The 12652-nt window shown below is 43.5% G+C and overlaps 1 protein-coding gene across 2 annotated transcripts in view; it reads right to left on the bottom strand.

The window, feature by feature from the left end:
- The window catches only part of agap3 (ArfGAP with GTPase domain, ankyrin repeat and PH domain 3), an 847377-nt gene that overhangs the window by 530188 nt on the left and 304537 nt on the right, over positions 1 to 12652 (bottom strand). Inside the window, exon 1 of one of the 2 annotated variants that reach the window (XM_041189385.1) lies at positions 11233 to 11435. The exons of the other annotated variant lie outside the window; for it this stretch is intronic. Coding sequence (XP_041045319.1) covers positions 11233 to 11332 — 100 coding nt within the window. The 5' untranslated portion in view covers positions 11333 to 11435. Of the gene's footprint in view, positions 1 to 11232; positions 11436 to 12652 lie in introns of those variants that run through there. 2 annotated transcript variants of the gene reach the window in all.

Below are 12652 nucleotides of genomic sequence, written 5' to 3'. Positions count from 1 at the left end.
TACAAGCCCAGTACCATAACCACTTGGCTATCATACCAGAACTAACTTTGTTCCTACTTTGGGTAATTGCCCTTATGGACAAATAGCATTGTCCTGTGCCTCAGTATTACTTTATTCATAGTCAATCAACCCTGTATCTGCCGTCGTCTGCTTCTCATAACTACCCAGTGTATGTGTATGTGAAGTGAATGGTGCGTCCTCGCGTTCTATGTCCTGTCCAGAGCCTGTAAAGGTATAGTCAGTACCAATTAAACATGAAGACTGTACCCTAAAAGATTGATTGCCGTGTTACACAATTACTACTTTCCCGTCACTCCCTATAACCTTGCCAGGTCCTTTCCATTCTTTCTGGCCTTCCCTTTTATAATACACCATGTCTCCTTGTCTAACTGTATTTCTGATGGTCTTATGCATTGCCTTAGGGCCCGCCGAATTTTCTCTGAAACCTCAGCTTTCACAGAATCACAGTGCAGAAGAGGCCCTTTGGCCCTTCGAGTCTGCACCTACACGTGAGAAACACCTGACCTACCTACCTAATCCCATTTACCAGCACTTGGCCCATAGCCTTGAATGTTATGATGTGCCAATTGCTCATCCAGGTACTTTTTAAAGGATGTGAGGCAACCCGCCTCCAACGCCCTCCCAGACAGCACATTCCAGACTGTCACCACTCTCTGGGTAAAAAAGTTTTTCCTCACATCCCCTAAACCTCCTGCCCCTCACCTTGAACTTATGCCCCCTCGTGACTGACCCTTCAACTAAGGGGAACAGCTACTCCCTATCCACCCTGTCCATGCCCCTCATAATCTTGTACACCTCCATCAGGTCGCCCCTCAGTCTTCTCTGCTCCAACGAAAACAACCCAAGTCTATCCAACCTCTCTTCATAACTTAAATGTTTCATCCCAGGCAACATCCTGGTGAATCTCCTCTGCACCCCCTCCAGTGCAATCACATCCTTCCTATAATGTGGAGACCAGAACTGCACACAGTACTCCAGCTGTGGCCTCACCAAGGTTCTATACAACTCCAACATGACCTCACTACTTTTGTAATCTATGCCTTGATTGATAAAGGCAAGTGTCCCATATGCCTTTTTCACCACCCCACTAACATGCCCCTCTGCCTTCAGAGATCTATGAACACACACACCAAGGTCCCTTTGTTCCTCAGAACTTCCTAGTGTCATGCCGTTCATTGAATACTTCCTTGTCAAATTACTCCTTCCAAAGTGTATCACCTCACACTTTTCAGGCTTAAAATCCATTTGCCACTTATCTGCCCATTTGACCATCCCGTCTACCTGTAGCCCAAGACACTCAACCTCACTGTTAACCACCCGGCCAATCTTCATGTCATCCACAAACTTACTAATCTTACCCCCTACATAGTCAACTATGTCATTTATATAAATTACAAATAATAGGGGACCCAGCACAGATCCCTGTGGTACACCACTGGACACTCGCTTCCAGTCACTAAAGCATCCTTCTGTCATCACCCTCTGTATCCTACAACTAAGCCAATTTTGAATGCACCTTATCAAATTACCCTGTATCCCATGTGCATTTGCCTTCTTTATAAGTCTCCCATGTGGGACCTTGTCAAAGGCTTTGCTGAAATCCATATGAACTACATCAACTGCGCTACCCTCATCTACACACCTGGTCACCTCCTCAAAACATTCAATCTAATTTGTTAGGCATGACCTCCCTCTGACAAAGCCATGCTGACTATCCCTGATCAAACCTTGCCTCTCCAAGTGGAGATAGATTCTCTCCTTCAGAAGATATTATCAGAGAGGAATACCAAGGTGCACAAAATATTGGAAGAGATAGATAGCACTAGAGTAGGGAAGAGTAAGTTACTAGGTGTGTTCAAAGTAAAGATGAAAGTAATAGAGTCTAAATCAGGGTCACTGTGCATGTATATGAATGTACGGAGTGTGGTAAGTAAGATTGTTGCGTTATTGTGTGGAAATATATTGTTGTTGCTAAAAACAGAGACCTGGCTCAAAGAAGGGCAGGATTGGGTGTTAAATATTCCAGGATACAAGGTGTTCAGGAAAAGATAAGAAAGGAAGAAAAGTGGGAGGGGCAGTATTAATTAATGAGAGCATTGCACTACTGGAGAAATGGATGATCTACAAGGATCACGGCCAGAATCTATTTGGCTCAAGCTAAGGAACTAAAAGGTGCAATTACATTGCTCGGTCTAGTCTATAGGCCACCAACAAGTGGGAAGGGTATACAGGAACAAATTTGCAAGGAAATTACAAAGGGGTGCAAAAATAATAGAGCCATTATAATGGGGGACTTTAACTGTCAAATATAGAATGGGATAATACTAGTGTAAAGGGCAGAAATCCTAGTTCCTAGAGTGTATTCAGCAACATTTTCTTCAGCTGTATGTTTCCAGTTCAACAAGGAAGGAGGCACTAATAGAGCTGGTTCTTGGAAATGAGGTGGGCCAAGTAGAACAAGTGTCAGTAGGAGAACATTTAGGGGTCAATGATCATTGCATCATAGGGTTTAGGCTGACTATGGAAAAGGACAAAGAGCAGTCCAGAGTAAGAATAAGTTACTGGGGGAAAGCCAACTTCAATGGAGTAAGAATGGATCAGGGCCAAATAAATTGGAGTCAAAGGTTAGCAGGAAAAACGGTAACTGGGCAATGGGCTACCTTCAAAGAAGAGATAGTTCAGGCACAGTCAAGGTATATTCCCTCAAAAGGGTAAGGGCTAATAAATCCAGAGCTCCCTGGATGACAAAGGAGATAAACTGACAGGAGTCAGGTAGAAAATAAAATGGGGAACCAGGCTGAATTTTTTTTTTAAATCGTTCTTGGGATGAGAGCGCCGCTGGTGAGGCCAGCATTTATTGCCCATCCCTAATTGCCCTTGTTCAGAAGACATTTTTAAGAGTTAACCACGTTGCTGTGGGTCTGGAGTCACATGTAGGCCAGACCAGGTAAGGATGGCAGATTTCCTTCCCTAAAGAACATTAAAAAGTTCAGAAGAGAGGTGAAGAAACAAATAAGGGAAGCAAAGAGGGAGTATGAAAAGAGACTGGTAGCTAACATGAAAGGGAATCCCAAAGTATTATATAAGCACATAGATAGTAAAAGGGTGGTAATAGGAGGAGATGGAGCAATAAGGGACCAAAAAGGGAATTTACACATGGAAGCAGAGGGCATAGCTGAGGTATTAAATAAATACTTTGCATCTGCCATCACCAAGGAAGAAGATGACAACCAGGCCATGGTGAAAGCGATAATTCAGACACTAGAAGGGTTTAAAATTGATAAAGAAGGGTAGACTGTCTGTACTTAAAGTTGATAACACACCGGGACTGGATGAGATGCATCCAAGGATACTACAAGAAGTGAGAGTGGAAATTGCACTGGCCAGAATTTTTCAGTCTTCCTTAGACTCAGGGGTGGTGCCAAGGGACTGAAGAATTGCAAACGTTAAACGCTTGTTCAAAAAATGGTGTAAGGATAAGCCCAGCAACAACAGGCCAGTCAGTTTAACTTCAGTGGTGGAGGAACTTCTAGGAACAATAATTCTGGACAAATTTTATCGTGACGTGGACAAATGCAGGTTCATGGGGAGGTGGTGGCACAGAGGCATTGTCACTGGACTGGTAACCCAGAAACTCAGGGGACCTGGGTTCAAATCCAACCACGGTAGATGGTGGAATTTGAATTCAATAAAAATCTGGAATTAAAAGTCTGATGGTGACCATGAAACCACTGTTGATTGTCGTACAAGCCCATCTGGTTCACTAATGTCCTTTGTCTGCTGTCCTTATCTGGTCTGGCCTACATGTGACTCAGGACCCACAGCAATATCGTTGACTCTTAAATGCCCTATGATCAAGGGATGGGCAATAAATGCTGGCCTAGCCAGTGATGCCCACATACCATGAACAAATTTTTAAAAATTGAAGAAAGCCTGCTTGGATTTGTTAAGGGAAACTCATGCTGAACTAACTTGCTGGAGTTTTTTGAAGAGGTAGCAAAGAGGGTTGATGAGAGCAATGTTGTTGATATGGTATAAAATGGCCTCCTCTACATTCTCTAGATTCAAAATTCTGGGATTTGATATAGGCTTGTGAGAAAAGTTGTAACTCATAAGATGAAAGAGACAGTAGCAACATGGTTACAAAATTGGGTGAGTGACAGGAAACAGCGAGTAGTGGTTAATGGATGTTTCTCGGGCTGGAGGAAGGTTTGTAGTGGAGTTACCCAGCATTGGAACCTGTGCTTTTCCTGATATATGTGAATGACCTGGACCTTGGTGTACAGGGCACAATTTCAAAGTTTGTGGATGATATAGAACTCAGAAGGTGAACTGTGAGGGGTACAGTGTAGAGCTTCAAAAGGACATAGACAAGTTGGTGAAATTTGCGGGCAGGTGGCAGATGAAGTTCAACGCAGGGAAATGTGAAGTGATTTATTTTGGCAGAAAGAACATGGAGAGACAGTATAAAATAGAGGGTACAATTCTAAATGGGGTGCAGGAGCAGAGGCACCTGGGTGTATATGTGCATAAATCATTGAAGGTGGCAGGGCAGGTTTTGAGCATGGTTAATAAAGTATACAGTATCCAGGACATCGAGTACAAGAGCAAGGAGGTTATGTTGAACTTGTATAAGTCACTAGTTCGGCCTCAGCTGGAGTACTGTGTCCAGTTCTGGGTGCCACACTTTAGGAAGGATGTGATGGCAAGGGAGAGAGTGCGGAAAAGATTCACGGGAATGGCTCCAGGGATGAGGAGCTTCAGTTGAAGATAGATTGCAGAAGTTAGGACTATTTTTCTTTGAAAAAGGAAGGCAGAAAAGAGATTTGATAGAGATATTCAAAATCATGAGGGGTCTGGACAGAGTAGATAGGAAGAAACTGTTCCCGCTCGTGAAAGGATCGAGGATGAGAGGGCACAGATTTAAAGTCATTAGTAAAAGAAGCAATAGTGATGTGAGGAGAAACTTTTTTACGCAGCCAGTGGGCAGGGTCTGGAATGCACTGGCGGAGAGTGTGGCGGAGGTAGGTTCACTGAGGTATTCAAAAGGGAATTAGACTGTTATCTGAAAATAATGAATGTGCAGGGTTACAGGGAGAAGGCAGAAGAATGGAACTAGATGAATTGTTCATCCGGAGAGCTGATGTGTACAAGATGGGCCAAATGGCCTCCTCCTGCGCTATAACAATTCTGTGATTCTGTGAAATGCATATTGCTGTCATCTCTCCTTATCCTCTTCACTGTCCTCCATATAAACTTCCACCCATATTCATGGTCACCCCACAGGCCTTGCCATCTACCATGGCCTCTCGATTCCCATCATCTCATTCACAGAGAAGACCATCCCTGCCCACATCCACAAATCCCTCAACTCCCACACACCTCAGTCCTCTTCCAATACAATCCCCTTCAGTGTACACCCCTTGAAAAAGCTAGCCCCAAAAAGCCAGTAGTCTAGCCTATGGCCAGCCATTCACCAGCGCACTTCTGCAGCTGCTAATCTCTCAAACCTTCCCTCATCTCTACTGATGATGTCCTTGTCTCCAGTAAACTCTTCACTGTCTGCCATCCTGCATGGTCCCTCCTGTATCTCCCTCAAATCCATAGGATGCAGACTGCAGAGCATTACTGTCAGAACACTCACTACTCCAGGATCATGCTGGAGAGCAAATACAATTACAGCTTTTCTTCTCATATCTACCAACCATCTCCTCAAACCCACCCCTTTGACACAAATGCACCAAACAGGAGTTAAGGTCTGTTTGCACCTCAGAAGGTTTTTCTCCAATAAAGGCACTGTGCAAAGAAAGACTTGCATTTATATAGCACCTCGCATGAACACTGGATGTCTTCAAACACTTTACAGCCAATGACGTGCTCTTGAAGTGTTTTAATGTAGGAACTACGGCAGCCAATTTGCACACAGCAAGATCCGACAAACAGCAACTTAATAATAACCAGATGATCTGTTATTGGTGATGTTGTTTCAGGGATAAATATTGTCCAGGACACCAGGGACCTTCCCCTTCTTCCAAGTAATGCCATGGGATCTTTTATGCTCACCTGAGAGGTTTAACATCTCATCCAAAAGACGGAACCTCTGACAATGCCGTTCACTCTCAGCGCTGCACCGAATTGGCAGCTTTCATTTTTGTGCTTAAATCTTAAGAGTGAACTCACAACCTTCAGACTTAGAAGCATGAGTACTACTGACTGAGCCACAGTGACACCTTGCAAGCTATTGCCTCTTTACTCTTCACTGCCCTTCAATACCATTAACAGTGAGAGAGCGACAGGAGCAGCGGGGCCATTAACAGTGAGAGAACGAGAGAAGCAGTGGGGCCATTAACAGCGGGGGAGTGTGAGGAGCGGTGGGGCTTTTTTAGAGTGCCAGAAGAGTGAGAGTCCATTAAAGAGGGCAGAGAGCAGCATATTGGTGAATATTCCTAGTCTTTAAAGTAAAAGTAAGGTCTTTAGTTTGTGCTTAGGTCTCTAGTCTTTTATTTTCTTTTTCTTAAAAATAGTTTGTTAAGTATAAGATCGATACTGGTGTGTAAAAAAAATCACAAAGTGTAAAGAGCAGGAATTTCTGCAAATGTAAAGAGCAGGGATACCAGAGTAATTAATTCATAAATTAAATTAAATATGATAGCGATGGCAGGATGGCTGTTGTGTTGCTGCTGCAGCATGTGGGAGCTGCTGGGCACCAAGTTGATCCAGAGCAAACATATCTGGAGTAAGTGTTCACAGCTCGAGGAACTTCGGATCCGAATTAAGGAGCTGGAGTCTGAGCTGCAGATATTGCGTCACATCAGGGAGGGGGAAAGTTACCTGGACACTTTGCCCCAGGAGGCGGTCACACCCCTCAGATTAGGTCATTCAAATTTGGTCTATGATCAGAGACAGGAGGACTGCAGGTGAAGCAGGTTTGGGGACCCAGGAGGTAGCGTTCGAGGAGCCTCGGCCCCTGCAACTGTCCAACAGTTATAAGGTTCTTGCAAGCTGTGTGGATGAGAGTGGGGACTGCAGGAAGGATGAGCAAACTGACCACGACACCATGGTACGGGGAGACAGTCAGGCAGGGGGAGGAAATAGGAACATAGTGGTGGTAGGGGTCAGTATAATTAAGGGGATAGATACTGTTCTCTGCAGCCGTGAGCATGAGTCCTGAAGGCTGTGTTGCCTGCCCGGTGCCAGGGTTAAAGACATCTCCTCAGGGTTGGAGAGGAACTTGGAGTGGGAGGGGAGGGATCCAGTTGTCATTATCCACATTGGTACCTACAACATTGATGGGATTGGAAAGGAGGTTCTGCTGAAAGAATTTGAACTGTTAGGAGCTAAATTAAAAAGCAGAATCTCCAAGATAATAATCTCAGGATTACAACCTGAGCCACGGGCAAACTGGCATAGGGTAAATAAAGTCAAAGAGTTAAATGCATGGCTCAGAGACTGGTGTAGGAGGAATGGGTTTCAGTTCATGGGGCACTGGCACCAGTACTGGGGTAGAAGGGAGCTGTTCTGGTAGAGCAGGCTTCACTTGAACTGTGCTAGGACCCGTGTCCTGGCGAATAGAATAATCAGGGCTGCAGAGAGGGCTATAAACTAAATAGAAGGGGGGAGGGTTCTGGAGAGGGGATATGTAGGCTAACATAGCAAAAGGATATGGTAGTATTGTAGGGCAGCTATTTAGGTAATGATACCCAGAGTGTGACAGGAAGGGGCAGAGAGTACACACATAAAAAAACAGCAGCAAATAGGGTCAAAGGGGAAAAAAATGGTAAAAAGGCAAAATTAATGGTTCTTTGCTCAAATGCACATAATATTCACAACAAGATAAATGAATTAACGGCACAAATAGAGGTTAATGGGTATGATCTTATAGCCATTACAGAGACATGGTTATGAAGAGATCAAAACTGGAAACTGATATATCCCAGTGAGGAAGAAGGATTCTAGGAAGAGGATAAACCAACCAAGGTTAACCAAGGAAGTTAAGCGTAGTATTAAATTGAAAGAAAAAATGTGGCAAAGATTAGTGGTAAGCCACAAGATTGGAAAAGTTTTGACTTTTCAAAAGGACAGGCAAGAAGGAAAGGGTGGTGGGGTAGCTTTGTTAGGGATGGAATAAGTATGATAACATGAAATGATCTTGGATCGGAGGATGTAGAATGCATATGGGTGGAGGTAAGAAATAACAAGGGAAAGAAGACACTGGTGGGTGTAGTCTACAGGCCCCTTAACAGTAGCTATACTATAGGACAGACAGTAAATCAAGAGATAATGAGGGCATGTAAAAATGGCAGTATGTTAATCACGAGTGACTTTAATCTTCATGTAGATTGGGAAAATCAAATTGGCAGAGGTAGCCATGAGCAAGAATTCATAGAGTATATTTAGGGCAGTTTCTCAGAACAATATGTCATGGATCCAACCAGGGATCAGGCTATTTTGGATCTGGTCCTGTGTATTGAGATAGGTTTAATAAATGATCTCAGAGTAAAAGATCCCCTAGGAAACAGTGACCATAACATGGTGGAATTTAGCATTCAGTTTGAGAGTAAGATCTTGGGTCGGAAACAACTGTACTAAACTTAAATAAGGGTAATTATGAAGGAATGAGGGCAGAGTGGACTGGGAAAGGAGTTTAGCAGAAAAGACGGTTGATGAACAATGGCAGACGTTTAAGAAAATAGTTCATGATTTACAACAAAGATATATCCCAGTGAGGAAGAAGGATTCTAGGAAGGGGATAAACCAACCATGGTTAACCAAGGAAGTTAAGCGTAGTATTAAATTGAAAGAAAAAATGTGGCAAAGATTAGTGGTAAGTCACAAGATTGGGAAAGTTTTAAAAACCAACAAAAGATGACCAACAAATAATAAAGAGGGAGAAAATAAACTTTGAGGGTAAACTAGCAAGTAATGTAAAAATGGACAGTAAGAGCTTCTTTAAATATATAAAAAGGAAGATGGAGGCCAAAGTCAATAAAGGCCCCTTGGAGAATGAGATGGGGAAATAATAATGGTGAACCAGGAAATGGCAGAGGAGTTGAATAAATAATTTGCATCAGTGTTCACTGTAGAAGACACTAATAGCATTCCAAAAATACTAACTAATCATGGGGCAAAAGGGGAGGGAGAAAATAAATACAATAACTATCACTAGAGAAAAAGTGCTAGGGAAACTAATAGGACTAAAGGTCGATAAGTCCCCTGGACCAAATGGGTTGCATCTTAGGATATTGAAGGAAGTAGCTACACAAATAGTAGCTATAATCTTCCAAGAATCCTTAGATTCTGGAAAAGTCCCAGAGGATTGGAAAACTGCCAATGTAACACCCTTATTCTAAAAAGGAGGGAGGCAAAAAATCAGGTAACTATAGGCCAGTTAGCTTAACATCTGTCACTGGGAAAATGTTAGATTCTATCATAAAGGATGTAATAGCAGAGCATTTAGAAATGCATAATCTAATCAAGCAGAGTCAGCATGGCTTCATGGAGGGGAAATCATGCCTGACAAACTTATTAGAATTCTTTGAGGAGGTAACAGATGGGATAGGTAAAGAGGAACCAGTAGATGAGGGAAGTGAATGTACTATCGCCAAGTTTGCAGATGGCGTAAAAATAGGTGGGAAGGCAAGTGGTGAGGATGACACAAAGAGTCTACATAGGGATATAGACAGGTTAAGTGAGTGGGCAAAACTTGGCAGATGGAATATAATGTGAGAAATGTCAGGTTATGCACTTTGGCAGGAAGAATAGAGGAGCTGAATATTATTTAAATGTAGAAAGTCTGCAGAAAGCTGCAGCACAGAGGGATTTGGGGGTCCTCGTGCATGAATCCCAAAAAGCTAACATACAAGTTCAACAGATAATAGGGAACGCAAATGAGATGTTGGCCTTTATTTCAAGGGAATGGAGTATAAAAATAAGGAAGTCTTGCTAAAACTATGCAAGGCACTAGTTAGACCACATCTAGAATACTGTGAACAGTTTTGGTCCCCTTAGGAAAGGAAAGATATACTGGCATTGGAGGCAGTCCAAAGAAGGCTCACTAAGTTGATCCTGGGTAAGGAGGGATTTTCTTATGAGGAGAGATCAGGTCGGTTGGGCCTGTACTCATTGGAGTTTAGAAGAATGAGAGGTGACCTTATTGAAACATATAAGATTCTTAGGAGGCTTGACAGGGTAGATGCTGAGAGGTTGTTTCCCCTTGTGGGAGAGTCTAGGACCAGAGGAAATAATCTCAGAGTAAGGGATCACGCATTTAAAACAGAAATGAGGAGGAATTTCTTCTCTCAGATGGTAGTCAATCTGTGGAATTCTTTACCACAGAGGGCTGTAGAGGCTGGGTCATTAAGTATATTCAAGACTGAGATAGACAGACAGATTTTTAATCAGTAAGGGAATCAAGGGCAATGGGGAAAAGGCAAGGAAGTGGGGCTGAGGATTATCCAATCAGCCATGATCTTATTGAATGGCGGAGCAGGCTCGATGGGCCGAAAAGCATCCTGCTCCTACATCTTATGGTCTATTATGGTCTAGCATTGACAACTCTCTCTTTCTCCAGGATCTCTACTCTACAGCCCAGATCAAGGTAACATCTCCTGAAACTCACTCCCTCTCACCAGGTATTACTAAATATTTAGCATCAAGTAAAAAATCTAAGAAAGAGTACATCCCTTTCAACATCTTCTCTGTTTTGTCACCTCTAGCTCACCCTATGCTTGATTTATACACTAAACTCCACTGAAGAGGGAAATACAGCTTTAAATTACATGGTAATCATACCCAGCCATAACTCACAGCTCCCCCTCCCCCAGTGGATTGAAGCCTGTCACCTCCTCTAGCTGTCTGTCGGACATTATCTTACCGACATGCCAAAATTCCCTCGCACTTAATGATAGAGAAACTACTTTGGCTCCCACAAGTACCCAGGTCTCCAGGTCAGGAAGTACAGAACCTTGGATCCTGTGCAACCCTGAGCTCAGTTTCCACAATTGACAATGAGTGAATAAAGTGCATTCCAACGGCTCTGCTCAGTGTCTGATCTTTAAGTTCATGTAGCTGCAATCACAGACAGTGACCAAGCAAACACGCCTGCAGCAAGTGTCACTGCTTCTGCCACTGGTATTTAACATTGGTTAAATATCTGGTGTAAACTGCAGTGAACACAACTGCCTGCCCGTGGGTCCCAGCACTCTGCTGTACCTGTCTCCAAACTGTATGGATTCGCGATGACCAACACATCATCTTCCTCCTCCTCCTGCCTCAATAGTTTCTGCAGCCGGCCGGTCCCCAAGCACATCATTGTGTCTCTGTCTGACACTTCTCTTCACATAGCTGCCTGTGCCAAAGACACTTTGCACTGAAATTGTTAAAGCTGCTGCAGTGCTGCTCTGCACCAAGAAGATCCTCACATAAACACGGCAAACAAACTGCCTGACTGCAGGAAACCTGACTGGTCGGGGCAGTTAAAGTTTCAAAACTGGAAAATTCCTCAGCTTTTGGCCCCGGTTCAAAATTCAAACATAAGAGTCCAGTTTCCAGATAATACCACCATGGCTGCCAGCACTCCATAAATGTTCTTTGTGCTCCAGGCTCACTGCTATCAGAAACCCAAACTGCACACACCAGAGGGGGTTAACAGGCTGCTTCACTGTGTCAGCCTGAGAGTCCAATACATTCTCAACTGTCAACATCGAAAAAACTGGGAAGCTGCTATTCCCCTAGCTCTGCCTGCCCTCCCCCACCTGCACTAACTTGGCAGAGTATCAGAGGTAAGGAGGGGGCCATTCAGCCCTTCAAGTATGTTCTGTTATTCAATTGGATCATGGTTGATCTGCATATTGACTCTATCCACCTGCCTAGGCTCCATAACCCTAAACACTCTGACCCAGTGTGCAGGTCTATGTGAACAATTGGTGATTTACAGGAAGCTTCTGCACACTGTGAAGCAATCCCAATGGAGCATGTACAGGTAGCAAGGATTTGTCCAGTCTGCTCTGAAAAACACATTGCTTCCTCAGATACAAAGCTGCTGAGTGAAAGTTCCCTCCCAATCTCGATTGAAAGCGGTTCCTGTTTCCATCTGATGGAGGAATACAGAGGCTCCATTGTTAAACTGATTAACCTGTCAATCCACCTCACTAAATCCATGAACACAGGAACATAAGAAAAAGCAGCAGTAGGCCATTCATCCCTTTCGAGCTTGCCCTGCTATTGAATATAATCATGGCTGATCTGATAGTGGCCTCAACTACACATCCTGCCTGTCCCCCATAACCCTTGACTCTCGTGTCAATCAAAAATCTGTCTAAATCAGCCTTAAAAATATTTAAGGACCCAGCCTCCACTGCTTACTGGGAAAGAAAAATCCAAACACTAACAAAGAAATTTCTCATCTCCATTTTAAATGGGAAGCCCCTTATTTTGAAATTATGGCTCCCTAGTTCTAGATTCCTCCTCCTGAGGGAGAACATCCTTTCAGCATCTACTCAGTCAAGTCCCCACAGAATCTTATATGTTTCAATAAGATCACCTCTCATTCTCCTCCAATGAGTACAGGCCCAACCTCCTCTGCTTTCCCTCATAAGATAACCCCTTCAACCCAGGGATCAGCCTAGTGAAC

This window comes from Carcharodon carcharias, chromosome 6, assembly GCF_017639515.1.
Source record: "Carcharodon carcharias isolate sCarCar2 chromosome 6, sCarCar2.pri, whole genome shotgun sequence".
In the NCBI taxonomy this organism is placed as follows: domain Eukaryota; kingdom Metazoa; phylum Chordata; class Chondrichthyes; order Lamniformes; family Lamnidae; genus Carcharodon; species Carcharodon carcharias.
The sequence above is the reverse complement of the archived record's forward strand: the minus strand, read 5'-3'. Positions and strand labels throughout refer to the sequence as shown.